Genomic DNA, 22,005 nt, shown 5'->3' on the forward strand with positions numbered 1-22,005 from the left:
AGGTTTCATTTCAAGGTTCAACTTTCAGCTGAGTATAGACACTTAATAAAGTCAAGGGAAGGATCCTATCAACTCGGATGAGTTTAGAATGAGGCCTTATACTTCTATTCAAGTTTAAATAACCCAGAACATAAATTTGCCATTTGGATCCTTTAACACAGTCAGTACAATAACTTCCACTTCTGCCATCACCAACTGCACTGTAATTCAACAGTCTGTCTTCAGTCCTCACAGCGCTCAATGCCTTTGTATGCGAGCACTCAGAAACCTAAAACAGACTTACACTTCTAATGTTGTATGGCCAAGAAGTGTTCTTTTCTGCTTTTGCAGATGGGCAATTGACACGCAGTTAAAAAGGACTTGGGTGCCTACATAACCTTGGTGACCTACTCCAAAAGGACTTTTGTGGTGTTCCAGTAGCCCTTCAGATTTTCCTGGAAAAAAACACTTGAACCCAAGTTTCTCAGCACGGAGGGGTCCATAAGGTAGGGAAAGCTGGATGGAGCCACAGCACAGCTATGGATGCAAGGGCATGTTGGTGGAGCAGCAAGGAGCTCGAGCCAGCCCAGGGACACCAATGGAAGGCACAGGGGAGAGAAAGGGAGGGCAAAGTTCCTAGTCCCTTAACATTTTTCTTCTTGTTTTGCCATTCTAAACTTGCCCTTGCTGGGCTTAATTAATATCCATCCATGCCAGTGCTAGAGAAACAATGCAGACTGCAGTTTTCACCCCTCTCCCACATTTTCCATAGCCTTGGCCAGACCTTGGGATGTAACCTCTGTGAATGCTGTCTCATTAACTTCCCACTAATTAGTCGCATACCATTTATGAGGTATATTATCTGGGGATATTATATGGTCTAACACATTAAAAAATAAAGCTTCTTGACATTTGAAAATGCTCTCACTTAGGAGAAACCGTCAATTCTCCTCACACCTGCAGGTGAAGGGATGGCCAACGGAGTCATCTGGGGATAACGGAGCATCCTCCCTACAGCAATGACTATGCAAAGTGTTAAGGTGGCTGTGCCATGATGCCTCAACTTGTGTCTTAGCTACAGCGATATGCCACGTGCTTAAAGCCCAGATTCAGCTCCTCTGACTATGGGCACTGGACTAATCACCGAGATAAATGAGCTGTCACCCTTCAGTTTGCAGACAAGTGAGGGCAGCACATCTTGTGAGTGATTCATCCCACCTAAGCCATGAACCAGTCTCTGGAGGCACTGCCATCCCTCTCCACTTATTTCAGCAGTAGGCCTTAGTGTCTACTACTTGGTAGGTTGTATTTCAACCTTAGAGTTTAGGGCTGCAGATGAACTTGCCAGGAATTCTCGAGTTTGGGGCTCCTGCTTTTTCTATAGATGCAGCTTGCCACAAGTTCTAACTTCAGCCACAGTCCTTAAAAGCCTGTTGTGCCAGCCTGTGCTTCCCTCCGCTGTTCTGCGCCTTCAAGTGCACACAAGCTGAAGACAAAGGTCACTAAAAACGCATCCCTGAGCAACAGAAGCCAGATTAGCACATTTCCTCCACAGAACTATGATGGCTCAGGTACTTAAAATACAAAGGCTGCTCTGCAGAGCCAGGTACACTCACAGGCTGCTGGTATTCACCTCCAGCAAAATAACAGCCCTCAGTCGTTTCCCCACTATCCTTTCCTCCTCGGAGAAGTGAGAGGAATCAATGAGGATTTAACTTCTGAAAGAGCCATGCCAGAAGTCAAGAGAGGAGCTTTTTTCTCTCTCTCTCCACAGAACATCTGATGGGATGTCTCCTCCAGACTTGCCTTCTCTACACATGCCTCCTTGTGCAGAAAAATTGCTGAACAAAAGAAGCTGAGTTCAGGTGAACATCTTGAGTTGTATTACAAGTTTTAAGACAGAAGGATGTGATCTATTCTGAAAGTCCCTGATGATTTATTTAGTGGGCATATTCTCACATTGTTTCCCTTAACATCAGAGAGAAGGTGCCTTTGGAGAGGCATGGCTTTTATCTCACCTGCTTTAAAATCACACCACAGATCTCGAAAGAAAGGCTATACCGTGTCAGAATTTAAAAGATTCACCTTATGGCTGTCACCCACAGTAGATAAAATATGTGCCACAGAGTTTTAAATGATTGCTTATGCTGCCAATCATAGTTAATACGACAGAGTCAGACTCTCGACTGAATGATGTAAGTTCTCATTGTTTCCCTGAAAGTAATGAAACTGAATCATTTTATACCAGAAAAGGATCTGGCCCGTAAGTTTCAACTTCTTCTGAATCCAAAGTAATTTCATCTACTTGAATAATTTATCATAACCTATTTTTCATTAATGTGACTATGCTCTCAGGCTTGGTACTTAGCGTAGCTCTACTGCAAAAACAACTATGTGAAATTAGCACTTCCTTACTCAGCAGGTCCCTTTCCTGCATGAAGTCAGAAAGAGGGTTTTTTAACTTTCCATGAAAAGTACTAAAATCCCCCTCTCTCCCCTTTTTTTTCCTCCCCTCCTCTCCACCCTTTCCCCCCAGCAGAATCCATAGAGCTAAGGGGAAGCAAACCGGACAGAATTTTGGGCTTGTGTATTTACAGAAATATTAACTCAACTACAGGGCCACCTGTGAAGCCTCTGTGTCTCCAGATTACGACCACCATCACATTCCCACCGCAGACAACGGAGGGCTGCCAGCACACATGAAGCTTGCAAAGATCTTGCCACTGACAAATGCAACTTGAAACATGAGTCCCAATTCCCAGCTGACCTGCTCAGCTCAACGCAGAACAATTGCATGTTTGAAATTAATCGTAGGTGTAAGCATTGCAGAATCAGGGCCACTGCAAGTCTGGGGACTAAAAACCACATAAGGCTATTTGGAGATGTCCTGCAAAACACCTCCTGTACACACTCTTCTGCACCCATCCATTTAGCTAAAATAGACGGTGCAATCAGATTCTGGGTGTCCCAGAATCGAGTAAGATCTGGGGACAATTTCTTATACTGTAAGAGAGAAATTGATTGCTCTTTCAGAGACAGATAAAGTAACACTGGCATAAAATCTCCTCTCTTGTGGAAGAAGATACAGTTTGAGGCAACACACCCTCCAATATAGTCAAAATATTTCTTCTACTTTTCAAGTTAAGTCCTTTCTAAAACTCACATTAAAAAATTAAACTTAGTATCCCCCCAAGATTCTCACTAAGTGCATGCAGTAAGTAGAAATTTTCAAAAATGCTTTCAATTTCCCTTTGCCATAAAATACATTTTCTTTCCAGGACATTCTTCAAATTTAGACAGTCTCTAACATATGACTAAATCTGAAGTCACTTTGTCTGTCAAAAGGTAAAGGGCAAATGAGTTATAAGGGCAGCTGGGTCATCAGAAGTCTTTCTCTTTGGACCTGATGCAGTAAAAAATATCCACAGTCTTGCAAACAACGAAAGTCCCAAAAGGCCACAAATCCTAGCTTTGCAACAGGCCAACCTATTCAACACAAAGGTCAGTATCGTTAAACAGAATAAACAAAACCAATCCTATAGCCAGAAATGACAGATCTGCCTAGGAGGTGAAGGAGCCATGCAGCCCTCTCTCTGGGCCTCCTTCACTCTCACTCTTGCACAGACCCAGACTTCTTCATACGTGCACACACACGCACACGCTTGTCCAATTAAGTCCATACATTAACTCCACACTTCCACACGTGTGCAAGTGAGTGGGCGAGCAGTCTTGTCCCCACCTCCATCTCCCATTACTGCCACTGAGGCTGGAGGCCGCAAACCGCCCAGCCAGAGTGAGCACACACTGCATGCAGCACGAGGCTGAGAAGAGGGGACACTGAACGATATTAAACCATGGCTCCTTCTGCCTCTCTGTGGCCATCACTGGAAGGCAAACAATCCTCCAAACTATGCCTAAATAAGTGTGCAGCTGTTTACACGCTTATTTTCTCTTGTGACCATGCTGGGAACATATTACACTTACACAGAGCCACGCTAAGCTCAAATGGGTTTTGTTCTAGCTGAGTGTCACTTGTCCCATGGCCTGTCACAAAGACCGAAGGGTGGGCCTCAGAGCTACGAGGCTGAGCTGCTGCAGCAGGAGATGAACATCAAAGGCAGCAAAGACAAAGCAGCGGCTGCAGAGGGAGGCTTAACATGCAGCACCAACTGGTTGTGTTTTCTTTTCCATGCATCGCTTTTTTAATTATTTCCATGAGCTTTCAATTTGAAAGAGATTATGTAAAACCACATTCTAGTCTGCTGTGCATGAAATTCAAAATGTCTACATTAATGCAGAAATAAAGCAACTCCCACCTCTAAAGCTAAATGCTATAAATAAATAGCTACATGGTATGAAGAGAGAACGAGTCTCAGCTGGGGCTCGACAGACTCAGGTTTTGTTCTCATTTCTACCCTTGACCTGTTCTGTGACTTTGAGCAAGCTGTTGCTTTTTTCCTATTTCTTTCTGGGTCAGGGACTACCTGTCATTTTGTGTTCATATAGTGGCTGGCATGAAAAGCCCTAGCACTAGCAGAGATCTCTGGATACCACTGCAATACAAGCAATATTTTAATACCTGTTAAACAAGAAGCACAGAGGAGACATTTTTCTTTCCCAGTAAAAAAGTTTCATGCTGTAATGAGTGAAAACTTCATATGTTTCATAAATAATATATACATATATATTTGTGTTAACCCCAAACACATATTCAAATATGTTCCTAATTAAACTCCAAATGCCTATTACAGAACCATTAAGAGTATTTCCCACCTCTGTGACTTAAGATACCGAAGTTTTATTGCCTCTCTTCTACTTCTCATAAAAAGTATTGATTTGCTATATCTTATCTTTTAGATTTATACTCAGGCTTCACATAAAACTCCACTCCCAATGCATTTTTTTAAACCATCATTATCTCAAGCAGAGGGCACAATTGTATTTACGTTAGAACAAAACCCCATATATTTGCTACATATTTGAAAGTGGTTAATGTATTTTTTTCTATTCAAATCAATCTGCTTCTCAGCAGTCAATGATGAAATAGGCCTTCTTCTAGTGTCTTAGGTAACAGTTCTGTCTTTTCTTGCCTCTTTCTCCTTGCTTACATGCACAAATGTCCATTTATAAATTGCCAGCTGAAATAGATGCCAATCTAATTTCACAAATTCACACCATAAGCTGCAAAAAGTACATCTTTACATGCCTAAAGACTTCACAATCTCTAACGGTGTCCTACAGACTCTAATAAAACTACATTAGAAAGATTCATTTTTTTATTTGTGTGGATATACAGTAAGGCTTTTGTTCTTGCTCTTGGTACTTTATTTCTGATACAAATGCCGAAGTAACATTTCCAAGGACAAAGAGTTCAAGGTCATTGCAAGGAATTGATACCTTGGAATATTCTTTGGAATAGAAGACAGTACAATACAGACTGAGTTAAACTAACAAAGAAAATTAAAACATTGAAATGAAAACTAGTATTGAAAACAAGGAATGGGAAGTCTTGAAAACCAGCTGTAGGGTAAAGCCACAAGTTTTCTGTAAGTTTGAGGGCTTGTAAGCTTAGCACTTTATGGTGTCCCACTGCTTTTGGATGTCTGGTCAAGCCCTAATTCAAAAAAACTGGGAGCAATAATACATAGATCATTTTAACCTATTCGTGTACATATGCTTACGGAGCCAGGATGTTGACAGCAAAATCCAACGCATTCTGACCAGTGGAAAATGTATTTAAAATATATGGCTTGATTTTTGGAAGGAGACAGCAGTATTGAATACCAAAAATATTAAACACGAAAAATTAAAACAGCTGTTATTTTTTTCCTTTAGATGCCAGGCTATTTACTCTTCATTTATTTTTTTTTTAAAGTGATTACAAGGCTAAAAGATTCTCATGTATTTGATAACGTTCATCAGCCCAAGAACAGAAGGTAACAGCAGCAATTTTAGATGACTTGTCCAATGAGGCCATTAAAAATTCTTATCTTAGAGAATTTTAATTGGATTTTTTTCTTTTCTTTAAAAACAAACCAACAAAAAAACACCAGTGTATAATTGGATAGTGAATAATATTTGCATTTTCAAATGCTGCTGGACTGGGAGATGGTTGCTTTTTGTTTGCCAGTTCAAGTACTCCTCTGGAAACAGAGCCACAACATTTGAATTGTAATTCTAGTTGGCAGCAAAAACGTTTCTTAGCTGGTCAGCGTGTCAGGACTGTTCTGACACAGTAAGTGGCTGAAGTAATGACAGGAGGAAGCCCACAGGGAACGAAATTTTGTTAGAAATGTTGGCTCAGCTGGCTTCAGTGGGGTCACATGGGTCCCCATGACCAACATGCCCATCTTTATTTAAAGAAAGAAGCTACCTCCAATGACAAACACTCACCCGTCACTGCCGCATCACTTCTGGACCACCGACACAGGAGCTGCTTGTGCCACTGGTAAAAGCTCACAATTTGTCAGCTCAAGAGTCTGTCTTTTGCTAATGGATTACTTTTGAAATGTCTGCTGAAAGGGGACTTTTAAACTTACTTATGTATTTATTTCTAAAAAGAGTACAAACAACACATTGCTTGGACTCTAGCTTCTCATAGCAGGGTCCCCAATTTTAGAGACCTCCTTGGTCATTGTCTCCCAAGACTCACCCCTTGAAAAAGAGATGAGGGTGACAGTGCCCAGCTTGCACAGCCAAGTTCTCTTTTTCTCCCTCAGGGGCTTTCAGGCGCAGGAAGAGAAACGTAGCATGCTTTGAAACAAAGATACCTAATCCATAGACTGGAGCATCCCCTGGATGAAACAACATTGCTCTACCACAGACCTCTGCAGACCTAGACCCCAGTGACAATTTTGTCCTTGCTTTCATTTCTCAGCAATAGGATAAATAGCGCTTTATTCCCTCCACACAGGTACTGAGAAGAGCAACAAAAATCACATTTTTTGAGACAATCAGATAGGATTGTAATGGAAGTAACATGTATGTCATTTATATGCTTATTCATGAAAGATTTTAGAAACCTTTTCAGGAATGCTAAGATGATTTAGATAAAGGGAATGCACCTATTTAGCAAGGTTTCAAGTGCATCTTTTTGGTGCTTTCTTCACAAGCTGGTGAAGGAAAGTGCCTCTAAGATGCACTTGCTCCCTGATGTGTGGGGAAATCTGAATGGCCAGAGCGCATAACCTACTTCATCTTAGGACCCTAGAAAAAAATCTGTGAAATTTGAAGGTACCTGAAAAACCAGGCATAGAAACGAAACATCCAGGTGAGCTAGGGAAGGTAAGGGCTGAGCAGCCCTTTTTTTTTTTTTTTTTTTTTTTAGTTTTAAATAGGCAAGATCTTTTCTTTCACTTCTCTTTACAGGCTCAGCCTACCTGTTCTGGCCAAAACATTCGGCTGCAGCTGTGGGGCCAGCCTCTCTGACCGCACTGCTGTCGTGGCACCCTGGCAGATCCTCCAGCATGCTCATACCCGCCACTGCACTCTGGTCAGCAATGCTCCTTTCCCTCAGCTCATTACCTTCCAGGCCAGGAATGTGCCCACAAGCCCAAAAAAAAAAAAAAAAAAAGACAGACAAAGGAGCCTAAGAAAGTCTTTTCTTCTGCAAGCTTCAGAGAGTTCCTCTGGATTGAACAACTCACTGCAACAGCAATGAGGTAGGCTACCACAAACAGAAGAAAATAAGGAAAATAAGACAAGTGCAAAGTCATTTACCCTTATTTCCTCCTACAGAGAACTTTTAAAAGAGGAATCCAGTGAAACACTAACTAGTTGTTGTGATGGATGATCTCACCCAGCATTTCATTGCGAGGCAGATGTAGCATGTTCATAAACATGAAAAATTTGCTATGAAACACACCATCTGTAACTCAAGCTGGGAACACAAAATACATCAGAATACAAGGGAAGAAAATCATGAAATATTTTTGAAAGGCTCTTCTCACTAAACTAAAATTTCTACCTTGCCTATAATTTGAAGTGACCAACACATCCCTAGATTTGCAGTCCATTTTAGTGAGCGTTCATATATCAAAGAGAGATTATGGCTTCAAAACACAAGGAGTTAACCTATTTTTCAACCAGACCCACTTGAGATTAGTGGAAGATGGTCTAATGGGCAGCTCTGCAGAAAGATTAAATTGTATTGAGATGTGAGAGTGACAGATGAGGGAACTGATTCCCTGCCCCACCTACTGTATCGGTATGGCAATTTTTCTTTTTTAGCACAGGAAAAAAAAATCAACAAAAGCTTATTATGCAGCTGCTTTTCAGGTTATTCACTCTATTTCCCAAAGGTGAATGAAAGAACACAGACAGAAGAATCCAGAATGTCTGTCCCCTGACAGCTGGCTGGGCTTACTGGGAAAGAATAATCACCAGAAACCACTGACAGGTCATGTCACCTTTCTTTCTGACCCTATTCATGATGAGATTTCAGTCATTCCAAGAGCTAAACATTGAGGCTTGCAGGGAAGAGCAGACAGCACTGTGATCTTCAATAGCAAGCTTTTGCTACAGCCTAGACAATGCTTCAAGGAAACAAAATGCGACCCACCTTCTGGTTCAGTATTCCCCATTTACACAGAGCTATTTAAAATGCTGGATGATGAATGTATAACCTCTAAGGGAAGGAGTGAGAAAAATGCAGGGTGGGGTGTATGAGTCTCAAATTTTTATCACAATATCAGCTCCACCAAACATAATTTACACTGTGGATGATCAACTTCCGAAGCTCTTACAGGCTTTATAAACTTCCAAACAAACTTTTCACACGTGAATTGCTTCATTTAAACACGCAGCCTGTAAAATCAAATAGTCTTTGAAGTAGGAAGACATGATCAGGATTTGCTTTTTGATCTTTCCAAATTGTTTTAGCAAATAACAACCATGCCTGAAGTCTCTTCTGGAAAATTTTATTAGCAACAATGTTTACACCAGTCTTAGAAACCAAGGCTCTTTTATTGTCACCGTTGAATAATCTTCCTGAAGCCTCAAAAAACAAACTTAAGCTCCACAAATAGTGATGCATTTCAGGTAAGTTCAATTAATATCCCCATTCAAATGAGCTGTATTTTGTATTACTATTCAATCCTCTGTATATTTATGCACGTTAAAACAAGGAAAATGTGCTTTCACAGGACCTGCTGGATCCGCACAAAACTCAGTCCTGTTCTTCTTACATCTACTGATAGACAAAACAAGTCATTGGATCTTGCATTAGCACCTAAAAATATGTGCTAATATAGATAGGAGGGCAGCTCACTCGTGAAATATGATCATCATCTACATTTTACTGTAGGAGACCTAGAATTCATTGACTGTAATAACAGAATGCAGAAATTGGTTATGTTTGTTTTCAAGCAGTTTCTGTGTCAAAGACAAAAAGAGAACAGTTCCAGGTTCCACCTCCCAAACAGCATAGCTGATGAAATCAACAACCTATTTTTATGCAAATGTTTATGAATAAGCTCAGTCTTCTTACATGTGAAAAGTGGTATGACGTATAGGAGGAATAAAAGTGACATCTAAGTATGAGCCAACACTTCTGTGGGGTACACTGGTGATAAAAGACATGAGGAGCGATTTTTACAAAGCAAATTCACACCCATGAATATGTAGTCAGTGCACCTTCTATTTGTTAAACACACGAATATAGTCACTAGACATAGTCATATAGACACTAAAATAATGATGTGCACAATTACCTGTGACCGTCTACCACCGCACCACTTCAACTTATTACTAGAAGCAGAGGGGCAATGCTACAAAAGAAGTTGAAATACAAAAGACTTGGGGGGCAGCGGAGTTGTTGCTTCTTGCTTTTTAAATCTTCTGCTGTTCAGAAATGTTTCAGTTTTTATTTACAGAAGGATGCTGTAAAGAGCTGCAATCACTTCTCAAAAGTCAAAGAAGAGCAGCATCCAGCAGAGAGTAGCTCCTTGCCTTTATCTTCTTGTTTTTATCCTTTCTTTATGTTTTAATGGTTTATTATCACTCTCTAAATTACTGAATGTTTTCCTCTGATACTCTGAAATGGATTCAAAGCATCAATCCATTAAGAAAAGGTAATCATACAAGCTGGAAGAAGTGAGGTAGTGCTGTGGGGTCAAGTTTTAAAAAACACATTTAAGCATGCTTCACATTGCATATATACAAAAATTATGCTTATGAAAATACACACTGATTAGCTCAGAAGTGAAACTTTGGGAAGACAGGTGTAGTCTGATCTTTTCAGCTACACTTGAGTCTACTTTGGCACCTGCAATAAAGTGCTTTTAGTGATCTCCATCACATACCTACAGAAGGATGCTCCAGACAACTAAAGAATTACTACTGGAAACTAGTGCTAGTAAACACTGCTCAGAGTAGCATGGCCATTGGGCAAAAGGTCTTTTTGTTTGTTTGTTTTTCTTCAGGAGCACTGCTTGAATCCTCTGGGCCAGATTAATGCATCCTTGCTCATCACTGTGCCTGGCTACCTTATCAAGTATATCTGTTACTCATACTAGTAAAGATGCATAAATGACTCACCAAACAGGAGCTGAAGCAGGCAGAAAATGCAGAGTTCACATTCAACTTTTTTTTTTTTTGATTATCAGAAAAGAAAGATGTCAAAATGACTCAACTACACAACAGGTACTAAGGGACTGATCCAGCTCACAAGTCAGCACAACAGAAATGAATGGTTCCAAGCAGGCAAATTAAAAATACAAACACACACCTACAACGAAGCCAACAGTCAGCTAGACAAAGCATCAATAGATTTGGAGGATATTCCATTATTTGGGAACATTCAAAGCTTTTCTAGAAGTGTTTTAGACAGGCCAGAAACTCCAGAAATGAAGAAACTGGATTACATACATTAGTTGTCCAGGAGGTCAGCAGATCTGGTTGTCCTGGACTTAAACTTGTACACCATCTATGAAGTACACTTCTGGAACGAATTCTGCTCTGCTATGAATACAACCAATTTTCAACAGACCTATCTGGAGCAGAATTTTTATGGAGCCTCTAATACACCATTCGTCTATCAGGGCTACACTGGTACCTTCTGGACAAAGAAACCTGTTAAGGTACACACCAGTTTGATAAAGCAGTAAGATGAGAATGAAACTAGTAAGTGTACATTTTATACATTCTCTACAAAAAACACACATTGGCATTCTCTTTCTTCAAAAGTACTATGTTCTCCCCTGCCCTTGAAGTTTCACAGTGTTGACTTAAAAAACACCTTTCACACATCTGTATCACTTTCAAAGTATGGGTCCCACTGTTTAAAACAAAAGTGAGTATCTCCTTTGTTAAGTTACTGTACCAATCTACGTAAAAGGACCAGAAGTTTATGTCCGTGGTTTAGGAGAGTCAGGAAGTACATTTAGCAGCAAAACTGGAGTTAGGTACATACTTCAGTTCTCTGAATTAGTATGTCATAACATTTTCCCCCTCCAAAACTGAGTTCACGTAATAACTGACACAACAGCACTGGGACACAGGAGACACTTGTTACACAGCTTTTTCTCCCACAGACTTTTGAAATTAATACTTTATTATTTCATACAAGATAGTAAAAACAATAAAAATAATCCCACAAATTTTCATAAAAATTAAAACTTAAAAACAAATCTTATTGGAAAAAAACAAACTTGACAGATAAAACCAAACTAACGAAACACTATATACACACTTTAAAGCAGAGATTATGTTTTTCTGTTTGATATCAACAGGCACTCCTCATTCATCATCTGCAAGAAACTAGGTTAGGTCTCCATAGGCCACAGTCAGAGTTATTAGGTAAGTAAATATGCCACTGCTTCCGTGCCCTCCTTTTATTTCCTTGCTTCTTCGGTCTCATCTGGCTCTCTCTCTTGATGCTCTCTTTCCCACCTCATTTCTTTCAACTCTTGTCTGTATTTCCGTTCAATGAACCGTTTCTGATGGGCCATCTGGGGAAAGTTATCTGACACAAGGAAAAATATTTTATATTAATAAACAAACTGGCAACACAGAAAGCTTCTTTTTTTTTAAAAAAAAAAAAAAAAAGCTTTGATGAGATTAAGGGTTGGAGGGGAATAATGCTATTACCATTTTTACTCATTCCTAATAATCCATAGAAACAAGTGCTCTCTGTCATAAGACTTTGGTTTCTTTATGATTTCCACACCTGTTTCTCCTGCAACAAAATACTGCCAAATCTAATACACTCACAAAAAATAAAATATAAAATTCTGGTATAGCAACATGGCCAGGTATTACTTAGATTTTTACATTCAGTTCCCTTAGCAACAAGTGGTCAGTACTGAAAAGCGAATGAGTCTACTGTCAATGCTGTCAAGGTTTTTTTGCCTTGTTCTCACTCCAGGAAGCATAAGTCACTGGTTCCAAGCATTGTACAGGTGTTTCCATTATTATTTTAAGCCATGCAGAATCCACTAGATGCCCCCACATTATGGCAGGGTTCCTAATGGAAAAGTAATAGCGTGGCAGAATAGATTGCAGTAAAATCCGTTCTTGAAAAAGTTAGCGCTTAGTTATGTGCCAGTACACAGGCTTAGCAGAGTTTATGAGCATGGATGAGTGACGACTGGATAAAATAGACTAGATGCAGCTGAGGTGATGGAGAAATAGCTAGGGGGTGGATACTTCTGATTTCAGACATTTGCTGCTTGGCTGGTACACAGATACACTAGTGAGAAATGAGGCTGTAAAATCAACTTATGCAATTGCTCTCTATTTAGTGCACATCTGGCAGAATACAGTATTTTCTTCATGACCAGGGCACTGACATTAATCTATTTATGCTGCAGACAACTGCCTGGACCTGCACCTCCAGCCATTCTGAAAGCAAGAGGTGGCAGAGTGCATGGGAGCCTGCAGCTGGCAGCAAATCCTGATGGGATCCTACAGCAACAGAGCTCTGGGATCAGCATTAGCTGTTTGTCTGTATCTGAGATGAATGCAAAAGGTTGCTACATTGACCTTTAAAGCCATAAACAAGTTTGGGATATGTCTTAGCAAAGGATTGCTCTAGTTAGCTACCACAAGAGAATTCAGTTGAGGTTCCTCAGGGAGAGGCCCCTTGGCACCAAGAGAGATGGAGGCTCTGGTTCCCCCAGAAGAGTTTTCCTGTTCTTTCCAGGTCCCAGGCAACAAAAATTTTTTTCTGCTGGAGAACACAGTGTGGAAGCCACCTAATTTGCAGGAGTTTCTGGTAGAGCAGAATGACTTTATTGCTATGTTTTATTAGCTGGCGAAATTTGTGTCTTCTTATAATACTACAGGAATAAAAAGTTTCCTCATCAGTTATTCACAACTTCGGTGTAGGAATGTATTCTTATTTAAAACAAAACGATCTAAACAAAAGCAAATTGTTTTTAAATTGTTGTTGTATTTAAAACTCCAGTGCTTTGTTTAATGGAGTTTTGGGAAATTTTGTTGCTCATGTGCACCATAAAATGAAAATTGTATTTTTGACGTTGTGCCTGTAACGTGATTCTTTAAGAACTCTGCAGAACTCAGCTTGGTTGCAATCTGTTTATAGCCCATTTATGATGTGGAGAAGGAAGTTTATATAATAAACTTATCACGACTATCATATATATAAACAGGTACGTGAAAATGACTTTTACGTGAAGTTAACTACTTATGCATTCATTAAAAAAGCACCCAAACCACTCCACAAATACACATACCAGAACAGGTGCCCATAAGGACTATGGAGCCTCCATCTCTAAGGAGGGTCAAAAATTGACTGCACAAGGACCTGAGAACATTGCCTAACTGCAAAGTTGGGCCTGCTTTGAGGGGTAGCTGGAGCAGAGACCTCTAGAGATCTCTCCCTACCTAGATTATTCTACAGTATCCAAACAAAAACATGTCAGAAAAGAGAGGTGAGAAGTCCTTACACCGATAGGAGATGAAGTTCACAGCTCTTTGAGAGGTGGTACTCTCACAAGGAAGTACAAAGAAAATTTCATGAAGATTCTGCAATTATTTACTAGAGAAGTTGTGTCTTCTACTTGCCAAATTTACTGGTGAGGAGTCTACATCTAGCAAATGGATACGAAAAATTCTGGTATCCCTGGAATTACAGGGATTCATTGTCTTCTGAAAGTTTTAAGCCCTGAGATTTCCATATGCAGGGAACAGATTAAAACCCTTGGGCAACTGAAGAACTGCAGGCCTTTCAATCAAATGTAAAATGTACTTTAATCTTTCTGCACAGAGAGCTTCTGCTGCACAAAATGCATGTCATTTATTTGCTTACAGTATTTGCACATCTGGCATTTTAACTCAACTGAAGTTTTCAGATAAGATGTTTGCATACACTCACTCCTTTCATCTCATATTCCATTGCAACATGGGACTGCTCCCATGCTGGCTTTCCTGTGTGTAATTTTGAAAGATGCAAAGATCACTGGATCCTCAGCTGATATGAGCTGTTGTTAACAAGTAAGTATCAACTTACATTAGCTGGAGACCTACCTATTAGATTTTAACCTAGCCTGCTATAAAATTTGCAATCAAAATTTATTTTCTGAATTAGCAACTGAAAATTAATTTTCCTCCTCCCCCATATTAGAGTATGAGATAAGTCTGTTTGGTCTGACATTGAACTTATACCACTGAGATTTTTTCCATGCTTGAATATGCTATGAAACTTCACTGCACGTGGTTCCCCCTATGTCGCGTTTACTGTAACATACCAACTCCCTTTAAAAAATAGCTATTGGTACCATTAACACCTCTTTTTACAACATTGCCTTGAAAGTACTGATTAGCAAACCTGTTGCTCAGAAGCTGACAGCATTCAACACAGCATTCATCTGCTGTGTTCAGTTTTGCTTCTCCACATAACCTGCACCTCACTTTAGTAAAGTCCAAGGATGTAATCTAAAAATAATTTTCTTTGTTGCCCAAATATCTTACATTTTTCAAGTGCATCCATTGCAGCTCCCATTTCTGCTTGCTGAATACTGTGAAAGCCAAACAAAAACATGTTAAATATAGAATCATAGTATCATTTAGTTTGGATAAGACCTCTAAGATCATCAAGTATATGATTTAACTTGTAAAGAATAAACTAAAGTATATAACAAAGTTACTGTTCGGTAGTAAAACTCTTTGGATAACCACTAGCCAGTAATTCCTAGAGTACATATGAGCCTTTCCATAAATATGTGAGCAACAGTACCACAGCTCTAGTCAAATATTTTTAAACTCTGACCAGTAACGCTAACAGAATATTCTACTTCATTCTTTACTGAAGCATTTGTTTTGACATGAGAGAAAATAGGAACAAAATTTGATAGCACAAGATGGGCTTACGGTTGAAGTCTTTGCAATTCTAGAAGCCAATCAAAAACCAACTAAAAGTGGTAATATCAGAAAAAAAGTTAAGAGCCTCGCACCCCTACCTTGCCAGCTTAAGTTGAACAATAGTCTTGCAGTAAAGCCACAGATGAAGTTGCTATTTCCTGCAAGCTGTTCTGCAGTTTCCATTCTCAGAGCCACAAGTAGGGTATTATAGCGAGCCACCTTGTTCTTAAAAGCTAAAGACCCCAAAGTATACCAACATCAAACCCTTCAGGTATTCCAAAGCAGAAACTCAGAATGACTTCAGGAAGGCTCCACAGTTTTCATCTTCTAAGGCCAACCAGACTCTTAGCTATCTTTGTGGTTGGCCATTTTGGACACCGCCACAGTCAAACTTCAACATTATGCGATTAATTTTTTTTACTATACCTTGGACCTTTACCACATCCTATTCTTTCCCCTTTGAAATAAACAGCTACTGTGTATGTCCTGGCATGAGATGGTCCCACTGTCTGTAGAGTCCTGAAATGAGAGACATGATTTATTCAGGCAGGAAGTATTAAAAAACAGAACCTGTCAGTGGCACATACATCACCAAGCTCTCAGCCTGGTAAATACACTTAGTGGAACCAGTGCATAGCAAGGAGCAAGAGTTGAAGGATGGCCGTATAAGTTACATTAACCCAGAGATTGCCAGGATGGTGCACATGCAATAAATAGGAGCAATTTACATAAAATGCATCCTATTTATATTGAGTATACTTATTCCTCCGGGTTCAATCAGGGAACACTATATGAAAATTAAAACAACCTATAGGCAAAAATGCACACTATGCACAAAGTGCTGAAACACTGAATACACTTGGAATAAAATCACTTAAATTGCATGTGGCTGTGCAATTGCAAATAATCACACCAATATGACTGCATGCACTAAAATTTTAGTCCTTGAGAGTTGTACAGTTAGCAAGGACTTTATATTGGGCATAGTACACCTCTCCACATTGTGAATTATCACAGTAATTTTCCATCAGCTTTGAAAAGTTACAGTTTGTCAAAAAAAAAAAAAAACCTTTCCATTTGAGCTAAAGTCTAGGACATGCACCAACAATCACCTACTGTGGAAAAAGATAATTCCCTAGACATACAATGAGTGTCTCTTCTTCCTGTCCCAAATCTCTCCCTGCTGTCAGTTTGAGTGCTGTCCACTATCTTGTTTCTTTTTGGAAGGAGTATCAATTTCACATCAATGTTTAAAGTATCTAACTATAGTACTCTGTGTGCTGTGTAACTAACATGAGCACATAGAAGCAACCCCAAATTTAAAAGCCATACTGCTGAATGCACTGAAACAGAACCCCAAGAAAAGGTATTTAACAAGATAATAGTGAAATAACTAAACTGTACTACAGAAATCAATTTATCATCACAGTGAAACAAAACAAACATTTCTTATCCAATACTCAGTGGGTTTTTACAAGAATCAGACATCATTTCTTTTGTATCCATCTCCCTCACTCAAGATAAAGGTGAGCCCTCACAGAGACCCTAAGGAGTCAGGTTTCCAGTGTATCAGTTACAGTGTTGAAACAATCCTATTTCTGAAGAGCACTGTTTCTTACTGGATCACTACATTTCATTGAAAGCTTCACTTCCATACATGCGACAAATGAAGACCCATTCTTCATGCCTTTTTTATATAATAATCCCAACAACACAAGCCTTGAACTTTCTTAGTCTCTCTCTCTTCTTTTGGGGGCTAACTTTGCACTCATCCCAGCATAATTGGGTGGATATGGATGCAGTATATAATCTTAAATTTTATTATTGCCTCCAAAGCAGCTAGTATGCTATTTTACAACTGTTTACAAAAGAGAAGGAAGGTCCATCCCATCCAGCTTCAGGTAGCTAACTGAGATGTCCAAGTTGAGATTCATTGCCCTGAGCTCTTCTATCGCTATACAGGAAGACAGACACAGGGTGAATTGCACAGTGAGCATCCAACAACTGTTACCCTTCAAATGCATCCAGCTGTGGATTACCAACAACCTACGATCAGGGTATGTATGCATTTATGTTTCCACAGGGATGTAGAAAAATTTCATACTACTGAAAAATAGAATGGAGGTATCTTGACTTCATATCCAAACACCCACTGTTTGATTCATTCCATATAAAATACTCATTCCTTACATTAAAGAAGGAACAAATATAGAATGATGCCAATGAAATATTCCATCAAACATACATCAAACGTAAAGTTTTCCCCTCAAACTGTAAAAGATAAAAATGCTTTATAATTCTGTAATGGCTTAAAACATCTAAAACTTGTAAAACAATAGTTCAACATTTTCCATTTTCAGACAGTGACTGGAGGGCTACAGGAAAAACAAGGTGTTTAAACACATCTTCCTCCATATAAAATAAAGATTGATAATTAGCTGGTAGCCGTGAGATGCTGGTTCTTACTTGTAAAGAGGAATGTCTGGTTCTTTTCCTTCAGTCCTGAGAGTCAAGCAGCATTGCTGAAGCTGAGATTTAGGGTCATTCCAATCTTGATTTAAAATGAACTCCTATAAGAAGTTCACAAGGAAGATTACAGTTGAGAGATTGTGATAGGAGTCCAAAACACTGTGAGTTAAAATTCAGTAGTGGTAGGAATGTAGGAAACTGACTGCCCTTACCTTTAGCCGTGGAAAAAAGCATACATTCATGAAAGTGTGAACATATTCCAAATCTTTATCAATGTATAGGGCAGCAATAAAGGCTGGGGGGAAGGAGAAAAAAAAAGGTTCTGTCATTTATATCCACGGAGAATGTTAATGGCTTACACTTTTAGAAACAAATATTCCTGAGTACTCTAAAGACATACTGAATTATGTTTCACAGCAGTGATCTGAGGAGGGTATTACTGTCTTGCACGCACAGGAAAAAATAAAGTTGATCAAGAGACTAAATGACTTACCCAAATCCACTCAGTCATTTAAAGACTTAGAAACAACAGTCAGCTCTAAATCTCACATTTTAACCAGCAAGCCATGGCTACTTAGTAATAAACTGCTGCTGGGTACTATGAAAATGGTTTATATCTAAATCACTACTGTTTGTGTGCGATTTCCATTTGCTAAGAGATCTTGGCAAAAGCCAAGGAAGTCTGAATGGCTTACAAAATACATCAAAATATACAAGATACAGATTAACTTTCTTTGTATAATATTGATCATTGTTTCCACTTCCTTTGGGGGAAAAAAAGTAGCATACACTTTCATAAACAGACAAACAAATCATTTAATTTCTGTGTAGCTTTCCCTCTAGTGGAATGACCATTTTGAAACCTCCTAAAGTGTAGTTAAATGAACCACAAAAATACTCACCTCCTGATGGTACTACTTTCTTCCCATAGTTCTCATAGTACCAAGAACATATTACTGAAACACTGAAACTGCTGTTAAACAGCTTGACTCAATGACAAGTTTTAACTTCCAAGACATTCTTTTGACCCAGTCATCATGACCACCATGGCCATCATTTGTAAACCTACAATTTTGTATCTGCAATTACACCTTCCTCATGCTTGCATACAGACTTCAACAATGTAGGCTAGTGTTCAAAAATTTGGTGTGCAGAGGTATAGTCATAATTTATTTGAAAAACTGAATATACATTTTTAATAATGATCTGAGCAATTTCTGATGGCTTTCATAAATAAGCCCTGAGGATAAGAAAGTTGCATAATCACTAAGCTGTTATAACCACACTAACTCACATTCCAAGAGATCAGCCAAAGTCTTTGTTCGAAGAGCTACAGGTCTTTTCGTCTTGTCATTAGTGATGGCAAACTCTTGCATTCCCAGCTCTTCTGCCACTTTGGCCTGTGTCCTGTTGTTCACCAAAGAACTTCTCAATAGCTGCAAGAGAAAAAAGTTCAACTCAATGGTAACAATTAGTGATGCCAAACTATAAAAGGTAGGACGAGCTGGGGGGAAGTTTGTTTTATTTTTTAATCCTTGCTGCCTCTCATTTCTCAGTTTGAGAATGTTTCAGCACACCTCAAATGATTTATGTACACGTGCATTTTCTACCACTGATTTTTCCCTTCTCATCAATTTATTCTCTAGATATATTCCTTCTATAGATAAGTCTTGAATTTACAATGTTTTTCCTTGTGAGATTCTTTGCATTCATATGCCATCTCTTCATCAGTCCTATACTTCAACTAATCTATATTCTTCTAGTCTAAGTAATGCACAAAGTTGTACACATTTATTCTACATAAAGTATAAATGTATGATATTTTGAAGCCTATAGAACAGTCCCCATTGTCTACTACATTACATTAGTGTAATGTAACATTGCTCTACTGAAGGCACTATAGCTGAACTGATGCATCCCTGATGAAAATCTGGCTCTAACATTTTCAACACATGACAATGTCCAGGACACCTGGTTTCCCAGTAAAGCCCCCTAAGAGCTTACCCCTGACTCTAGGCAGATTGCTAAATTAGCAATCTAATCAGAGCTCTGTCAAAGATACAATCTGGCGCAGCCTAAAGGAGTATTTTGGTATTTCAGATTTTTGTTATATTTTCTGAACCCATGGTTAAGGTGAGCTTTGTGTTTGTGGATTTTAATTTTCTTCTTTAAATGAAACAGCGTATTTTAATAAATTGGGGTATCCTGAGAAAAATGCCTTTCTTCCACTGCTTTTATATAAACCAGAGTTGAGAAGCTGCATACAATGTTTTTCCCTCTTTTGTCTTCCATATCACATTTGCACAGCTTATTAGATCCAAGTTATATGCTACCTGGCTCCAGAACGTCAACTAAGCGTATGAAAATCAAGATTTATTCACTGTACTTGATACTTCATCTCTGACAACAGATAAATAAAGAACAATATGTTCATAATTTGTTTGGCAATGATGTATGAAGCAGATACTTGCAACTTGATCTTCATAAACTAGGCAGACTGCAGAAAGGATTACTACCAGACCTCCTAACCTGTGCTTAAACTCATCTTCTATTTGTTCCTTTCCAAAAGCCGCCTTTTTTTTTTTTCCCATAAGATACTCTTCCCAACCAAATCCTAAATACAACATGCAACCTGTGAGACTAAAATGCAATATCTTGTGAGGAAAATCCATTTATTGCAATGGGAGAAGTAGGATCTCTTTTGCTGTATTTGCGGAGTATTTATTTTGACAGGACCCACATCCACTATTAGCACTATCATAAGTGAGCCACATACACACTACACAGCAAATTAGAGATGGCAAGAACCACCTACCCATCCAGCACTGTGGTTCTCAACTTATTCCATATTAAAACTTGCCTCTTCTGTAAGTGGAATCTAGCAATAAGCTCAATTTCTCTTTGTGATACAGCGACGACCTCAATTCTTATCAAAAATGAGTTTTTCTTCCACCTTCACACAGCATACTGCTACCCTTGACTGTAGCATAAGTTAGCACTGGGGAAGTATCTTCCAGTAGCCAACAAAATTTCATTCTATTTTTTGACAGACCATTTGGCTATCTTAAAATATGTATACAAGATTACATTTTCCTTTCCTCGTTCTTACATATAGTTAATTTACAGACCTCTCTTCACAAGTAATCGCTACACACTGGGAAGCCACTGCATTGCCAGTTAAGTGGTATCTTCCCATCCTTTACCAATGTTGTCTTCAACAGACACCACCCATCTGATGCTCCATTATTATTTCCAAACATCTCAAATCAAGAGGAGAAAAGAACTCAGAGTTTGCTGTTTCTCTTCAGGTCCTACATCAGTCTCCCTCCACCCCACAAGTCTCATTTCATTTGTCCTCATACTTAAGAGACATTCAAAGACTATTTTCTTTTCCACTGCAAGCACATCCCCAGAATTCAAATTTTATTCTCGGCACTGCCTACCTCTGTGTTATTATGTATTTTCAGCATCCATTCCACTCTTTGTAGTTTCCCCTAAATCTTGGACAACGTGCAGCTTGTTCTACTTGCCAACTCACTTATCATTAAATTAAGCAACACAGTGATGTTCTGATCGTTGTTTTGAGTATTTATACCCATTAATAGCAGCACTTGATGTCCTTCCTGCCAAATATTTTTGGAAGATTTATCTTACTATAACAACACTGATGCATACGTTCTTAAAAGTCACCTACAAAGGAAAACAACGCCAGTCTTGGATTTCTGCCTTATGCTTTTGTTTCTTCTGTAAAGAATTAATATGACAAGGCCCCTTTTAATTTTTACATCAGAAGTTCAGGCTTCATCAACTGCTTCTCCTGAATGGTGCAGAAGAACTTATACAAATATAAATGACACTTAAGAAATGGTGAGAGAAAATGAAAATGACTTAATTAGAGCACATACTTTGTCTTTTTTGTAAACACCTAAGTGGTATTTTCTTCAAAACACACTGCCTGTCAGAGACTTATCAGCACCATCCCTTCACTGATTTGAAAAAACCACTCCCAGTAGCTAAGAAATCCAGTGTTACTTCTTAATTTGAACTAGAGAACTTGACATATATTCTTAATACATGTATCACTTTTTTGTTCTAATCAAGACTTGAAAACTAAGAAAAATTCAGCAAACCTAAGAAAAATGTCTTCCTCTCATACTGCCTAGCTACAGTACTAAAAGAATCAGTCAATCAGGAAACGCTACATATATTACAACCCTACATCTAAAGTAATGTAAG

General features: G+C 38.9%; 1 protein-coding gene across 2 annotated transcripts in view; it reads right to left on the reverse strand.

The window, feature by feature from the left end:
* Positions 1 to 11,518: 11,518 nt before the first annotated feature.
* The window catches only part of DROSHA (drosha ribonuclease III), a 67,278-nt gene continuing 56,791 nt past the window's right edge, over positions 11,519 to 22,005 (reverse strand). For both annotated transcript variants that reach the window (XM_040548099.1, XM_040548098.1), the window contains 6 exons: positions 19,064 to 19,205; positions 17,982 to 18,064; positions 17,767 to 17,870; positions 15,727 to 15,819; positions 14,911 to 14,957; positions 11,519 to 11,941 (listed from right to left, as the gene is read on the reverse strand). In XM_040548099.1, the coding sequence (XP_040404033.1) occupies positions 11,811 to 11,941; positions 14,911 to 14,957; positions 15,727 to 15,819; positions 17,767 to 17,870; positions 17,982 to 18,064; positions 19,064 to 19,205 (600 nt within the window). In that variant the 3' untranslated portion in view covers positions 11,519 to 11,810. The remainder of the gene's footprint in view (positions 11,942 to 14,910; positions 14,958 to 15,726; positions 15,820 to 17,766; positions 17,871 to 17,981; positions 18,065 to 19,063; positions 19,206 to 22,005) is intronic.

This window comes from Cygnus olor, chromosome 2 (genome assembly GCF_009769625.2).
Source record: "Cygnus olor isolate bCygOlo1 chromosome 2, bCygOlo1.pri.v2, whole genome shotgun sequence".
Classification (NCBI taxonomy): Eukaryota; Metazoa; Chordata; class Aves; order Anseriformes; family Anatidae; genus Cygnus; species Cygnus olor.